Source organism: Notolabrus celidotus, chromosome 10 (genome assembly GCF_009762535.1).
Source record: "Notolabrus celidotus isolate fNotCel1 chromosome 10, fNotCel1.pri, whole genome shotgun sequence".
Classification (NCBI taxonomy): Eukaryota; Metazoa; Chordata; class Actinopteri; order Labriformes; family Labridae; genus Notolabrus; species Notolabrus celidotus.
Genome location: NC_048281.1, coordinates 20,022,145 through 20,039,380, shown reverse-complemented (window position 1 = coordinate 20,039,380; position 17,236 = coordinate 20,022,145). Strand labels below are relative to the sequence as shown.

The following is a 17,236-nucleotide window of genomic DNA, read 5'->3' as shown; positions in this document are numbered from 1 at the left end:
CCATTTGTTACAGTTAATTCAAGAATGTATTTGCAGCCACAGGGACAGAGGTGGGGAGTCGGTGAATTGGCACCGGGCTGGTAAGCCATCTGATCAGCACATTAATATTGAGAGGAAAATTACATGTTTACTAATGGTTGCAGTGGCTAGACAAACAATCCAATCTGACTGCACAGGCTGTGAGTTCCTACTGAGACTCGAATGAGGGGAGGAGAGGGAGAAATTAATATTTCATAATCACAGATCCGTTCGTGTGCGCACACAAGAAAGTGACATGAGGGAAACGAGAGACCCAAAAGTGTGTCTTTGCTTTCCTCTTTTTCCCATTCACAAAAATCGCACAATGATATGTTGAGCTAGGTGTAGTTGTCTTTTAAATTTCTTAATGTGAATTTATTCTGTATGCAGATAATGTTTGGCTTCTAAATTCAAAGAAAGAGAGAAGAATATTGAATGAGACGCGATTTAAACATTATCAATGTAAACACTGAGTGTGGTTCAAGCTGGCAGCTGTTGGATTGTGCGTACAAGGGGGTGGGGGAGAAAGCCTCAGTGCAGTACAAACGCAGTTATTAATCACAGCACGAGCGTTGATTCATCTGTCGTGGAGGCAGTTTGGAAGATGGACTCTATTTACCGCTAAAGCTGTTTGAGGGGCTTCGGGAGGCAGCCATCAATCTTTTGGCTATCTTGGAAAAGAAGGAGCCAATGCACAGGCATCAGTTTCCATCACCTCCCAGAGACAGGTGCTATGGTAAACTGCAGCACAATAGTTTTCTTTCTTCACTCCTTCCTTTCGTCTCTACCTCAAGGTGAAGTTTTCCCTCCCAAGGGAAGCGTGTTATTAATGTGCTTTATCATAATAATAATAATATCCCCCCTAAAAATACACGCTGCACCCTGCCCTCTGTTCCCTTGCTGTTTGGCACCCTGTGTTCCTAATTAGCATCTTCAATTAACCCATGTTAATTGGCAAGCATGAAAAGGTGGAGGAACCTGGCAAAGTCGGCGCCACAGGGAGCCCTTTCTTAAATGAGAGGTGGTGTAATGTGGAAGTAAAAGGGGTTTGTAGTCAAAAGCATCTTTAACCTCTTGGGCCTTTTTGTAATATTAGCTTTTACAGATGTGACACTGATGTGGGCAAACTAAAAGTGTGAATGTTGTTTTAAAACACAAATTCGTTCTATGCAGTTAAACAACAATCAGATGTGTTTTCTTAACAGCATTCTCACTCTACCTTATTTTTATTTTCATCTGTGTCAGTGGGGCTTATTACCCCTGCAGGGGTCTAATGGTAGCACATTACCATCCATTGCTCCCTCTTTCTTAATATCATCTTGGTTTTTGTTTTGCATCCCGGGGGGTGTTGTCAGTATTGCTCCGCACAATGTACAACACTTAATGACTCTGCTGCTTTGATCAATCACAATATTGTAGTCTATACAAACCAAAAACAAGCTACTTCTTTTCTTTAACCTGATGTAAACAAATCATTTTCACCATGAACTTGAAATCATTGCTGTTTGGAGTGAAATATGAAAATGCAGCTTGCTTTGTTTGGCTTTCCCTGCAACGTCCCTGTAGGAATCCTGGGCCTTTAATGCAGTCAGCACTTTAGTACAACACCATGGGAGCTCCCCAGACCCCCACCCCTCCCTGTGTAGACTGGAATCAATTGGAGTTTGATGGCTTTGGCAGTGCAGAGTGCAGACGAAATGGTCTAGGGTGATGTTCTTGAGAAGTGGAGGCCAACAAGGGTCAAAAGTAACAGCTGATTTCAACAAAAAATAAAGAAGGGCTTCTTTTTTCCGTCTCTCCTGCACATTCTGCCATAGTCACTTCCCTTGGTCTGACCTCTCATTACCACATTATTACCTCTCTGTCCCCTGAAGGAATCATCACTTGTCACTGTTTTGTGTGTGTATGCATGTTTCCATCAAACTATAATGGAAGTAAGAATAAATGTTGGCAATTCCCCTTTAGATTCCTCCGTCAGCACCTACACCTTTTGTCGGAAAACTTTAGTAAGTAAGCTCAGATGCAAAGTTCAGGAATAAAATGTCATCTGAAAATGGCTCAAAAATATCAGATCATTTTGTGATCTTTTTCTAAGAGGTTTGAATTTGTGTCCAATGCCACGCCACTTTTCCTCCTTCGCCTGTAGTTCATGCTTTATCAAAAAGAGTAGATTACTGTGTAAGCGTACAATCAGTTAATGCTTGGCCTGAAAAGACATGAAGCCTGATTACACCTGATTAGAAGTAGTGCTCTCGCTTCTTATCGTAAGCTATTTGGACACTAATCTGAGTGCTGATTGGCTGAAAAGGATCTGAGTATAGGGCATTCTCTGGATATCGGGTTCAGCTTGGAGGAGAGTTATGAACAAGTTCAGAATCTGAACTTTTTGACCAGATTTAGACAATCGCTTTTAGAAACTCAGGTCAAAGGAGACCAGGGTGTCGTGATAGGCTCTCTTGTCTCCTGAAGACTACAGACATCACAGGAAATACTATAATTAACATATTTTGTGATATGAAATAGTCCTCAAAATCAGTGCAAAGTTCAAACAAGAACTTGCTCTTGCCCTGTGAATGAATCAAGCTTTTGAATCACCAGTAAAGGCTAATTTATACTTCTGCGTTGAATCAACGGCGTACCCTACGCCGGGGGTCCGCGTAGCTCCCGTACTTACGCCAAGGCCTACGCACGTAGCTGACGTGCACCTCCTCCAAAATGTAACTCCCCGTAGAGCCGACGCGGACCGCAAGCTCTGTGATTGGTCCGCTCGGTGGCTTTGTCATTTCTGCATTTACAGCACTTCCGGGATCCCGGACATCGGCCGCACATCGGCCGTGTATTTCATCTCCTCCTCTCTATTCTTCATGTAATCATGTCTGTATGATAAACAGCAACATGTATCAGCTGTAGATTAACATAACACGCTCTGAAACTCTGCGGTAAAGTAAACAGAGATCGTATCGGGACCGGAAGCAGGCAGCCGGCTATCAGAGAGACCGCACTGCCCTCAGGCGTTTCGGCGGAGAATAGCTGCGCGACACAGACACACCAACGCACAAGTATGTGGTGCTCATGTCTGCGTCAGCCCCTGCTGAGTAGGGGAGATGCAGAAGTATAAATCAGCCTTAAGTTGTGGTTTTTGGTCCTACAGGGGCGTGTCCAGACTTTATTGAACAAGATGTTCCAACTGGGGCACTGACTCACGCAAGGGTAGCATAGAGTATGCTCACAACCACACATGACTGAATATAATTTAATTACACTTTTTAGTCTTCAATAATACAACAAAAAAATTCACAAAAGTTGGGTAACTGCAAGTGTTAAAGAGCGGCTGAGTCTGAACAAAGATGGGAAGAGGTTCACCACTCTTTGAGAGACTGTTTTAGCAAATAGTTTGACAATTTCAGAGTAACGTTCCTCAGCGTAAAATTGCAAAGACTTGCTCCTGTTTGCTCTTCTCTCATACTGTACATAGTATTATTCAAAGTTTCAAAGAATCTGTAGAAATATTTGTGCATAAGGGACAGGGGTAAAAACCAATACTGGATGGCCATGATCTTTGGGCCCTCAGGTAAAACTACATTGAAAACAGACACGACTCTGTAGTGTAAATCACTGCATGGGCTTGAAATCACTGCAAAAAACAACTGTCTGTGAGCACAGTTTGTTGCTGAATCCACAAATATAGGTTACATTTGTACCATGCAAAGAAAAAAATAACAAATGAAAAAAAGATCCTGAAACACTAATAATGTCTTCAATTACTTGCATTAACGGACTGTACAGTTATCTTGCTGTGTATATATTTTTTACTTCAAAAAATAATACAACGAAGTAGCAGCATAGATGTCTTCCAAGGTGATTATTTAAGGAATCAGAACTTTAAAAAAATTATGAAGTGGCAACGTCTCTGTAGCAATCTTCTTCTCCGAAGCACACATGTCGTTTGAAATAGGTGTGTAAAGTACTTTTGCAACAGCCTATTGCATCAAAGTCCAAATAGTTGCTTTCAACATAATTCTAGCCACTGACAAAGGCATTAGTCACCATAGTTTAGAACTTTGGGATGGCTCCTGGGGTGGAAAATCAGATTTACAAGGAGGGGCCATGCCACCCCTGGCCAACCCTTTGGACACACCCCAGCGTTACGACTCTATGTTGTAATGCCATTTACATTCATTTTGCTTTAAAAATTTGGCCTGGTACTTACTCTGAGGAAAGTGAGGTCCCGACTGCGGTCAATGCTTGTGATCTCCAGGTTGCCCATAACGACTTCACAGCTCTCGTAGTACTTCCTCAGGGTGCGGTACTGTTGCTCCAGGTCTGACAGTGTGCTCAGCTTGTTCTCTGTACCAGCACATACTAGAAAAAGAGGAGACATGTTGCTATTATTTTCTAACATTTCTTAAAAGTAGAACAAGTAAAGCACTGATTTTAACCACAACAAAACCAATGTCTTTTGCACAATTTTTTTTCCATCTGAAAGTAATTCTTCAAAATTGCCATCAAAAGTAGTAATGACATTTCAAATTAAGCTTTAAATAGTTTAAATTAACAAAAGCTTTTTAAGGAGCAAACCCAGAGTTCTGGTTGAAGTATCCCTCAAAAAAAAATGTAAACATAAGCCCAGGGACATGGACCAGGAGCGCCTGCCCAGCTGACCGGGTCATGTAAGACTAGGAAATCAACAGGCCCTGCTGCACCCACATCCCACCTCACATCACCCCTCGGGGCACACAGAGCACAGGAAGGCTCACTCCGCTCACTTGACAAGTAATTAAACAGACACATTTCTGCCCATCACACACCTTGCCCCCCTCACGTGATGACAAAAGCCATCTGCCCAATCAGCTGTTGATGGGCACCCTAGCATGAAAACACACACACATACACACAGACTGTTTTAAAGCTCATACATCTTAAGTCTGTGTCCTGAGCATAGCATAAAAAATGGGCAGAGCCATGGTGGCATGATTGGGTTGTAGACTGCATAGGTGGGCATACTGACTGCTACCATGTTGGATTTTTCTTAAACCAGAAGTAATCATGTTTCATGAGGGGTGCTGCTGAAGAGGAGCAAGAAGCTGGCACATTCCAAGCTAGCAGAACTATATATTTTATTTTCATGGCTGATTCGTAACTAGTAAATTTGCTAGTTAACCCTCTTATACCCAAAATAATAAGTTTCCATTTTTGATGGTAGGTGACCAGAGTTGTTAATTTGTAAAATTAACGATTCACATATGAATGCAGTTAACATTACACTTGCTAGCTTGAATCTCTGGCAAGGGAGGGAGATGCAGGTGAATCCACAATTTATTGATTTTTTTTGCCTTTATTTCATAGGACAAGAAAAGAGACAGGAAATATGGGGAGCAGAGAGTGGGGGAAGACATGCAGGAAATGGTCAACCGACCGGGAATCGAACCAGCGACCCCTGCGACCCCTGCGACGAGGACTGAAGCCTCTGTATGTGGGGCACTTAGACCGCTAGAAGCTCTGAATCCACAAAAAATTTAACTTAAAACAACCAAACTTGGAATTATTGCCCCGTCTTTTCTGTGGACAGAGGCCCAAGACATTCCTGTCTGTATTGATCTTACAATGGTAATTTTAACATGAGGTATGACTCACTTTAGAAACAGTCCCAAGTGGCCACTCATGGAACAATTCTGCATTGACTTCATTTCTTGACCCATTGGTCTTGAGACAGTATGGAATCAAACAGCTTTTAATTGACTTTAAGAACAACTGTAAGACACAGTCCCTTGATCTCTGGCTGTAGTTCCTTCCATGGGTTTTGTGAAATCTTCAAATGTATACAAAAAGACAGCATATTTTCTCTAACATGTTTTTTCCAAGAGCATTTTGTAAAGGACCAAAATGACAGCCATTATACAGATATGGACACTGACATCCGTCCCTCTGAAGCATTACAATTTAGTGTCATTTGTACAGCCATTGCAGTGTGGTTTCTCCACCTTCACCCTCCTGATGACAGAGGAGCCATCAGTGTGACGAAGGAGTGACAGGTCCTTCCCTTACTCTTGTCACACTGTCACCCATGAGCTGTTACCTCTCTCTCTGAACACCTCCACCCTGAAAGATCTTTACTGGTGCATTGCAATTCAATCCAAGATCCTTTAGACTATACCATGCTTTATTTTTTATTATACCATATATTCCCTTCAGTTCAACCTGAATGTTTGCATTCCACCCTCTCGGCTAACAATAAACAAGGCCAAACTCATTTACCCTTTATCTCCACACAGATACTCGCCGGTGAAATCTTTCAGTTCTATTTCTTTTTACTCGCCATCATTACTCCACAGATACATATGGGATAGAAGAGGATTTAGCCCCAAGGCAGTGAGGGCTTGTAAAGATGAATGGGATTGTGTTTTAATACTTCCACGTCTAAGCAGATATTAGATAAGTGGAACTATTCCCGCTGTGGCCCAGGACAATACCAGCACGAGCTGCTGGTGATTAGCTAGGTTGCATAGCATAACCTGCTGCTCAGGAATGATATATGGCAGACCTGGGTGTTTTCAATAACAGTTAGCGTGGGCTTGAGGGCAGCGCAGCGGAGGGTGTGGGGGGGTCATAAAGTGAAGATAGGTGTAATAAACTGTTATTGCACCCTTGGGGCAGGGCGCGCAGATCAGATGGAAGGGGCATTGTGGTATGTGATGTCTGATGAAATTTACTATTCTATACCCATTTGCTTCTTCATATAACTTCACTAAGCCCTCTGCCTTTTGAAATCTGTCAGCTGCTCTGTGAGGTCTATATGTTATTTTACCGCGTGTGATTTCTAATAAAACATTATAAAATCCTATAGCTCTGCATGAGCCTGAGATTGAGACGACTGCCAAGTGAACCACGACAGAACCATCTGTGCCGTGTGCAGCCTGCATAGAGGACATGTGAACTGTTGCAGGTTCATTGCAAAGCTCAGTGATCCTAGTGGTGATATGCCTGCATGTGTGTGCATGGATATAGGCAGGCTGTAACCAAAAGGCCATGGGATGTATATTTCTCCTTTCATTTTTGGATCTATAGGTTTATGTTAACAATATGTTACACCTAAGCCTGAATATCACTGCAAACATTTTAAAAAGCAGATTTTCTGCTGCCACCAGACTAGCCAGTAAGAAACAGCCTTGAGGGCTGTTTTAAATACTGTCTTAGAGCACAAAAACACATAAATCTCAACATTGTTTTAAACTTGAGGCTTTTCTGTTTAAGAGAATTATCTCTGTTTGATGGATTTCCTTCCCCAGCACACTTAAAGCTGAAATGCAAATGCAATTCAGTGTCTCTCTTCCTTACATTTAGAGTATTTGTCTGTGTGAGTAAACTGATTTCATTTGCTTGCAGGGAATTATTTCTCAGAAGTGATGGATTAAGGCAAAGAATCATCATTATTCAGGGTTTTTCCAATATATGAAATTAATGAGAAGATTACGAACAGAGGGGTGTAAATGCATATCTGTACAACATGATTTTACAGTTTGTTGTTTTTGACATAGACAGCAACATTATGAGTAGCTTTGTTTATCCCTTGCCTCTAAATTATGTGAAATTTAATAAGACAATTGAGGGGAGAAATGTAAATACAGGAACAAATAAAAAGGCATCCAAAGATAGATGTTGGAATTTCTGATTTTTATCAATTTCCTATAAGCATAAAAATAGACTCCATCTCTCTATTCTCCTCCCATCTATCTTTCTCAGTCACAAAACTTTCTGAGGGATAGATTGGTCGCTGGTTGCTTTTAAATGGCATGCAGCCCCCATGTGTCTCCAAAAGACAACCAGCAGACAACAGTAGAATGCATCCATCACTGTCTCTGACACAATCACAGTGCCACAGTCAGCTATAGGCAGAATGTAAAGACGGAGTTGTTTATGTCAAAACAAAACAAAACGAAAAATAGTTAGCAAAAAATGCAAAAAGCCCCTGGGCCGCATTTCCATCAATTCTAATTTAATAAACACCCTCATCAGGATTACATAGGCGCAGCACTGCTGTGGTTTCTGCTCCTCGGCCAATTCATTTCATAGGTAGTGCACACAACAACTTCATCAATAGTGCCTTGTGCGATTATTGAATGCCTATAAAGCTGGCGAGTCTTGGAGGTTTATAGGCTCCTGTCAGGAAAGCCAGCAAAAGGTCATCCCAATAGCCAGTAACTGACTGAATTAAATAAAGTTGCAAATGTCACTTCCATAAGTAAACATTGTCAATAGCTGAGCTTGGTTAACGTGCCTTGAATAAACACGAGGACCTTGAGAAGTTGCACTCAAACTCTTCTTTTTCTATCACATGTGCTTGATATTAAGCACCACATTTGAGGTCAGTGTTGTCCTTTGTCCCCTAATGTCCCCCACATGAGCGCTGCTGGCTAAGTATGAGTTACAAGCCAGTGCTTCTGATGCTAATCATGGCCCAGATTATTGTCCATCTGCCGAGCGGCTTAATAAGCATCAGAAACAATAACTAAATGAATGTTTCGTGATGGCGGCACAGTCCAGTAACGCCAACCCCTCACTGCCCTGCGAGCTTTGGTCGCCTACCAACGATGCTGTCGCTGTCTCCATATGGTCGACCATAAATTAGCATTCGTGTCCTCTGTGGTGAACACAGCCCCAACACTGTGTGGGAGTGTTTGACAGAGGATAGCCTGCAGCTACCAGAGTGTGCACCTCACAGACCCTGACTGCATAGCATTTATCTAGCAAGTGGTTTGTGACTATGATTAGTACAGTGACTGTGTTCAGTCTCATGTTTATGCAGCAGGCAGCCTTTTAATAATCAGACCGCACACTAAATGGCATACAAACAACACAAGGACATTCTGGTTGAAGTAAAATTCTAGATTATTTTACCCAGAAATTGAAAGATGCCACAATAAAGTTTTTTTTTTTTTAAAAGGTGTGGCTGGTATGATTAAAGCTCCTGTGAGGAATAATTCAATTTTTACAAAACTGACTTAGATTAATGGTGATGCCTCTATATGACCTGAAAATTAAACAAGCCCATCAGAGGGAAGAACAAACATTTGATTTGTTCAGTCTTTATGCAGGTAGTCTTCAGTCTTATGGACTTAAGTATTAAATTCAGTCTGTTTATGACCAGCCAAAAGTTCAACACAGTAGCTTTAAGTATGCTACTAAAATGATCTTAGCTGCCTGCTGTCCTGCAAATCTGCTATCAAGCTAGCCTGATAACACATTTCCAAAGGCAGAACTAAGGGAATGCCTAGCTTTAAAAGGGTAAGAAGAAAGATAAACCATAGCAATTAAGATGTGAAAAGATATTATTTCCCAATCCAAATGTCCATGCTCACAGATTTTTATGTCAGTCATGCAGTGCATGAATGCGTGAGGTCTAGAGATAGGGCTGAACGATACATAACGCGTACAGTTGCAATGTGTGCATGTCCAATAAAGGACATGTGAGGACATGCTGTCACCACTTTGTTGTGTTTTCCATGATTTATCTAACTATAAGGTCTTATCACTTTCATGCAGCCCCTCACTGGAGCACAAAGAGAACTGATCACTGTGTTAGCAGAGTCAGTATCTGTTTGTCACATGACTGTAAAATACAAACATGCACGCAACACTGCTGCTGTCATGGACACCCTGGCAAACACACGATAAAGCCATATGGATTTGAAGACGGTGTACTCCTGCTCTTCCTGGTGCTTGCTACTTTAGTGCTGAGTTTTGGGATTGGGTATATCAATTAAAAAAAACCCAGCCTATTCATAATGTCCTTCTGGCTTACGTGTAAGCATGTAATAACTTCAATGTCATCCCTTTACTGAACTTCATCATACGTCACTCACAAATGCATCTGTGATATCAGCACCTTTAATCACTTTATATCAATATTTAAACTCTAAATCAATAAATGTTGTGTAATACGTTTAGTGAGACTGTGTGCCCACTGATACTGTATAAAGTAAATGGATTTGTTTGTTGCTTGGAGCAAAAAAAGGAGGAAGTGGAAGTTGTGAGTGGAGGAGTGCAAACAGTAATGAGGCAGCTACTGATAATACACTACCATTACCCCTGTCTGTGTGCGTTTGTTGGTGATGTTGTGGTTACTGTTGCTACTCAAGGCCTTAATTAACATTCACATAAATAATACAGCACAGTTCACTACTTTGAAATATTTTAGTGTGAAATATGAATTAATGCCTCATGAATTGTTGTTGTCCAACTGCAAATGGGGGGGGGGGGGTTATGGTTTTATTTTCCTTTTAAACACACCCTATTTTCCTATTGACCAATCCAAGGAATCCCCATAAATGTCAGTATCTGGAAACTTAAAGAACTGCTCAGACCAGGGCTTTAAAAGTATGAAGACTGTCCATTTATTCTCCCTCACAATGAGCTCTCTGTGTCTCTGTAGGATTTAAACTTTTCTCTGGACAGGAAAAATCCATCCATGTCACCGGGGAGTGATTGGCTGACACTGACACAAACCTCATTACCCTGAATCCTCTGGCTGCTGCTTCTTTGCTGAAAGCTGTGCTGACAGAACGGCTGCTGAAAGCCTTTCAAGGCTCCACACTGACCAGTGTAAATGTATTGAGTATGGGTGCCTTTTTCTTTCACAGTCTCAAAAGGCTTTTTGTGAAGGAGCCTATAAAATGATACTCTTATAACATCAATATCTGCCATCTATACATAGCAAAAAAATGCATATTTATTTTAAAAATGTCAAAACTATGTCCAATACATACTTGAACTGAATATTCTCCTTTTCATGGTTTGGATACATTCTATTTATCGGAATGTACTCATATGAGACCTCAGCTTTGGCTTACTCTTGTAACACACAACTGCATTGCTCTACAGAAAACAAAACTAAAATGGTTTGCACATTTTAGCCCAAGCTGCTCACACAGCCTGTGCTTGGTCGTGCTCTTGGGTATTAAAGCTTGTAAAATGGTAAAAAGAAAAAAAAAATGGGACTACTGGTAGAGAGTTTGAAATGAGTGTTTCACTCTTTTGCTGAGAAAATGGAGAGACCAAAAGATAGTCTCAAATATAAAGCATGTATATACTGCTTTAGATGAACTTTATCAGTTATTATTACCCAGCTTTCTTATGTATTACCAGGCTAAATAATACTTGATTCTAATTTGTTAAAGTCCCATAACAGAGATATAGTCTCAGCATCAAAGCAATGCTAGCGACAGCCTGATCACACATTTCATATCAAATCAATTCACTGAAAGGGTTCCCTCACATTTCACCTCTGCCTGTTGACACTGTGGCCAAACAGTTTGTTTCCGTCAGAATCTTTAAACATCACGGTAAAAACATCAGTTTTCAATAGCATTCTGAATTGGTAAACACAGTGGCAAAAACATTTGTTTCTGTCTCAGGCTGCTCTTTAGAGTCGGGGAGTAATGACAGTTACAGCGCACATTATGTGAAATCAGCCTGAGGAGCCTCAGGGCCTCAAACAACCCTGACAGATAAAAAAAAGTGGAGCAAGATCCTTCTCTGCAACCCAGGGGATGGCAGCAGGGCTAGTGACTGCATTTCCAAGATGTTCCCAACTTAACTTAACATGAGGGGTGGTGATGAAAGCAACAGTGTTAAATGTTTTGTCATAGTGTGTCAACTGTAAAGGCCTGAGAAGGAGAACTGAATGAGGGCAGAACTGTCAACACAGACACTCCTGTAGAAGTCCCGTTGACCTTCTCTTGTGTTATCTTTTTTTTCTATTGCACGTTGTATAATGCTTAGATGTCAGCTTTTCTGCAACATGTCAGAAAGTTGTCTTGATTTGTTTTCCATGTCTGATTAGGATAGACTTCAGTACCTGTTTTCACCATAGACTGTATAAAATATGGACGTAGTATCCGTGCTGTCACCCATCTGTTCCTGAGCGCTGTTTTGAAGCCAATTGACTGCGGGAGCCACATTGGAAATGCGGAACTCAACCAGGCAGAGTGTGGCGCAAAGAGGTGGAGTTTGAGCCTCTTAGCCAAACGCTATGTGTTCCCGACCGGGAGTCCAGTCAGTCATGTCCTTATTTGGGCAAAAACTTGTAATCTTAATATCTTCTTAACCGTCGCGTTAGAAAAAAATTCACCCCCCGTACAGTGTGTGCCATTAGAGAGATTAGCTACGTAGAGCCAAGCCGTTTTTTGAACCAGGCTGTAAACATGTTTATTAATGCTGCGAAGATCGTCTTTTTTGAATTGGTGTCTATGTGGTTTCCGGTGTTTCTGCAGCCAGCAGGTTTTCACACACGTGTTGTTGCTTGCTCAATTTGTGTTAAATGCCTCATCTGCATTGGGGGAGAATGTATGTCTGACTTAGTAAAGTTATTGACATTACAATGTCACAATTTGATAGCACATGCATTTGATCAAAGTGACATACATCGTAGAGTGAGTGCAACACAAGTAAAGAAATAGACAGGAGGGAAAAAAATACCACAAATTGCCTCAGGTATATTTGGATCCAGGTGCTGCAATATAGTGCCGGAGGCGATGCACAGTGTGTGAACAAGCATTTTCTTTGTATTAAGAAGAACTAAGATACAATATTGTGTTAATTTTTGGTCATTGTTTGACATGTTAAGTAATGTGTTGGATCTTTTTTTGTCTCTCTTTATGTTGTTGTTCTCATCTGTTTTTCTCTCCTACTGTCTTTAAGTCCATTCAGGCTCATATGCCTGACCACCTCTTGGTCAGGCATATGCACAGGCAAGCTGTGAGTTGTCTCTTACATAAATATCTAAATCTGAAAATAGAAAAGCTACAAATCAAAAATGTAGAATTTTCAGAATTCAATTTTGACATTTTCCGAACAAATCAATAACTTATGATAATTGTTTCTGCGCGTGAATACCCCAGCTTCTGACACCTGACCTTTGTACAAATGAAACATCAAAGCCTGCAAGGCAAATCAGAACCAGGTCAAGTCTCATGCTTGCAATAACATAAACTAATTCTTAGTGCATGTAAGTAACCTGAAACACGTCATCATTTTCTCCAGAGCCCTCATTACCTCTGTGGTGGGTGGAGATTTTCTCAAGCCGAGGAATCAGCTCCTGCTCCAGCAATGATCGAAGGAGCCAATGAAGGACAGTGCTTTCAGGTTCGCCCACAAACACTGTTGTGTGGCTTGAGAGCTTGATTTTAGAGTGAGTGGATAGATAATGGAAGAGTCGTTTTAACCTCCTCTTTGGTGGCCTCTCAGAGAGCCTGTGTACAGCAGGTTCAGGCTTGTTGAACAGAAAGGACTTGTTGACCCTCTTGTCTGGCACCTGCATTCTCATCTCTACTGCACCAGTGGTGGGTCCTCAAGAATCATTCTGGGAAGGGCCTCTGATTCAGTTTGAGAAGGCAGTTTGTTCTCTTGTGTGTACTTTATGAACCCAGAGAGCTTTTTCATCTTAGCCGAGTGTAACAACAACTTCAAAGCTGACTTTGGTGGAGGTGCTGACAGTGTAAAATCAGTTGTAGGGCACAGTAACTGTTGCAAAACAGCTGGTGATTATTCTCTTTATGATTCAAATTTAAGGATTTTTGTAATTTATAGTTCTCTACACCAAGTGAGCTAAATGGCTTGTCTTTAGATATTTACACTATAACAAAGACTTTAAACGCATGTAACCCTTTGAGATCTGGTGTTCATAAAGCTTCCTGGTGATGAAATTCCAAGAAAATTATGAGACTCATGACACTTTCTAGGAATTTCCCCTTAAAGTTAAGAATATAAATGTGTTAAGAAGTTATTCTCAAAGCATGTAAGCCCTCTGGAGGGAGGAGTTTCTCAAGCAGAGGAGAAAGATGGAAAGATAGAAGAAATGCTCTCCTAACACTGAATGACAGTTGATTAAGGTTGCAGATTTGATTCTGAAGTGATTATGTTTATGGTACATCTCATCAAAAATGGGGACGCATCTCCCAGCCAATGCAATAATTACATAATGCTTAAAAAGAAAGTGATCACAACATGAGGTCATATGGCGACTAAAAAACACTGGTGTCACTTGCGATGGCATTTTTATGCATTTCTATCTTTTTTTTGTGGATCAGCCAATCACAGCTTTGGAAAGGGTCAACCTTGCTTCCGCACTAGGGGCCTGATCTACTAAGATCCCAAATAACGAGCGCTAATTTGCATGTGCAAATAATATTTTTGCACGTGCTATTTCTGGGTGTGTTGCGGGTGATCTACTAAGACTGCGTGCGCAAATGATAACGAGTGCAAAAGTGGTGTGGACCGCACTATTTTACGAGGATTTTGAGTGTGCTATCGACCGTCACCACGGAGAGTTTGAGAGAGCAGAGTGGCCTTAAGCGATAAATTAAGTTTGAAGACATGGAGTTGGAGATCTTTGTGGAGGATGGAAATAAACACATCGGTGAACTCAAGCAGAGACATCTCAGCGTTAGAAATGCAATTTGGGAGGCCATCTGTGAAAATGTGAATGATGTGAGAAAAAACAGAAGATCTGCTGATGAAATAAACGCATCTACTCTACTCCAAAATGCAATCAGTGTTTTGATGGAGTTTAGAGAGCGATTTGATGAGGCTAAGTCTGCCACTCTTGCTCTAGAAAAGTTAGGCGTCACTTGGATGAAGACAATCCCCTCACTGTCCCAGGGAGCAACTTTCGGGTGAACGTTTTTAATGCCTGATATCATCATCCAGCAACTGTCTCAAAGATTCACCAGCTTAAATGGAACTGTGAACATGTTTGAGTCAATTCACCCCAACACACTGCTGCAAGCACGAGATGAGGAGTTACACAGAGCTGCCTGGCTCAGCTCAGTGAGCGCTCATTCTCCAAGTTAAAACTAACTAAAAACCCCTTGATGAGCACGATGGGACAGAATAGACTGAGTGGATATGTCATGTTATCTATTGAGAATGACAGATCAAAGAAAATGGACATACAGTGCATCGTGGACAAGTCCGTGGAGCTTAAAGCTTGTCCAAATAGTGGTGAGTAGGCCGAGTACTTCATATTGATGTTTTGTTTGTATGTGAGCATGTGGGCCGCTGTGCCAAATTTACTAAACTTTATAGTTGTTGATACAGTGACCTTCTGTGCTCTCATTATACGAAAAAGTTAAAGTGGGTGTCAGAATGATGCGGTCGCTATCCGTGGTGCTGAACTGCTTTGAATTTGTGTTGTTTCATTATTATTATTTTGTTCTCTTGGTTTGATTGACTAAAAACTGTAGTAATGCTTGTAAGCCCAGCTTTTGCAGGTATGTTGTAAAGCGATGATATGATGAGCGTTACAGTGACCGCAGCTATGTGTGCGTAACGCTGTGCCAGTTTGCACCTGCCTTTCAAACGTGCTAAATATAGACGCAAATACAGCGTGCGCTATCTGCTTCAGGTTTGATAGATCACATTGCGTGTGCTAAATGATTAGATTTGCATCTCCTCCCCCCAGTATTTCGCGCATTCTGATGATCTGCATGTATTCTGCATATTCATGGAGGCAAACATGCTAAATGATTTGCGAGTGCTATTTTGCTAATTTGAAATATGCAATCCTCGGTGCTCCCGGTTAGTTTGTCAGCTTTGCGTGCGCTATCAAGTTTGCACGTGTTTTTATTCACGCAAACCTTTAGTAGATCGGGCCCTAGGACGACATTTTCTGTCCCTTCTTTGCTCATAGTTGCTTGGAGAATGTTCCTGAAACAACACCTTGCTATATTTTTTTAAACCAAGCTTGCACTTGTCTGAGAATGTTTGTGAATATGGGCGCTGGCTTTTTTAGTTTGGTTTATCAATTCTGAGGTGATTCTGAACACACTAGAGAATGAGGAAAATCCCACAACCTACATTTCATTATCAACAAGTTTCTCAAAAATGCTCAGAGCAATTTACAGTCTGACTTTCTGTGTTGCGAACTTGTTTTTGTGTGTGCTTTTGTGTGCAGTCACAGCATGCATAAATTCAATGTATCAGTGTCTCTGTGCATGTACCTGCATCCTGTATGTGAATGTTAGGCTACATTTGTGATTAACAAATTCTATGACTAAACCAACTGACTTTCCCCAAGCTTCAGGCAGAGCCTCTCTCCAAACACAGACAGTTTTAAAGTTTTCCCAGAGAGACTTTTCCTTTGCTCTCCTGCAGTCTTGGAAGCTTCCTGCTAACACAAGGTGCAGTTAAATTTATGCTCTTTATATGCTAATGGTAGACACAGTAAACCCCTTAGGTGCTTCATATCCCAGTAGTCTGCTAAAGAGAGACGCCAGATAGGCTGAGCAATGGGGTCAAATGAACAGCTCGCTTCCAAAATTAGCGTGCATGAGTGCGTGTGTGACAGTGTTGGACATGTGTGAAATGAGAGAATATTCGTGCATCTGAATCTGAGCATTTTGTCTTGAGCAGTTCTGTTCATCAACATGCTTAGGAACTTGACAGAATCCAAGGGGCTAATCATGAATATTCATAAACACACACAAGGCTGAGATGTAGCTATCAACATCTGCAGAAGCATAAGAGAAGAAATAGAAGACAATTAGCGTTAACTTCACACACATACACTGAAAAACCTGGAATAAAAGTTGCACCAGTATCTAAGACACAGTTTGTTTTTTGGGGGGGCTCTCAGAGGGAGAAAGGTTCTGAACAATTATCCTCCACAAAGGCTACATTCACTATGCAAGGCTTAATGCTCAATTCTGATTTTTCTCAGTTCCGATTTTTGTTTGCCTGTTCACATTACCATGTATAATGTGACCTGTATCCGATTCCAGTGTGAACTGTTTTGGGTCTGCGAACTGCCCCGCATGCAGCTGTTTCACAAACGTAAACATGGAGGAAGTCAGCATTTTAGCCTTTGTTACAAAGTTTTTGTGCAGTGGGAGCCGGAGAATGAATGACCAGGTGCGGAGGAGGTCAAGTATAAATAAAAAGAGAGCCAAATTGCTTGTTTCGGCTTTATGGGAAGCTGTGGCCGCAAATACGATTGAAAGGTATACTTTTTATTTATTATTTATATTTATAACATCCAAGACCTCGCTGTCCCTGCATTGACTTGCTCCATCGTTGCTATCCTCCATTTTTGCAAGGATACCGCCGTGACGTGAAAGTATCAAATCCGCATCAAATCTGCCTTGACCGTTCCCACTGAGGTCACATTGAAAAAAATCAGATCTGTATCTGATTCAGAACCACATATGGAAGTGGTCTAAATCTG

The 17,236-nt window shown here is 41.3% G+C and overlaps 1 protein-coding gene across 1 annotated transcript in view; it reads right to left on the bottom strand.

The window, feature by feature from the left end:
* Window positions 1-17,236, bottom strand: part of LOC117820696 (receptor tyrosine-protein kinase erbB-4-like) — a 415,812-nt gene that overhangs the window by 221,076 nt on the left and 177,500 nt on the right. Inside the window, 1 exon segment of the mRNA XM_034694572.1 lies at window positions 4,229-4,380. Coding sequence (XP_034550463.1) covers window positions 4,229-4,380 — 152 coding nt within the window.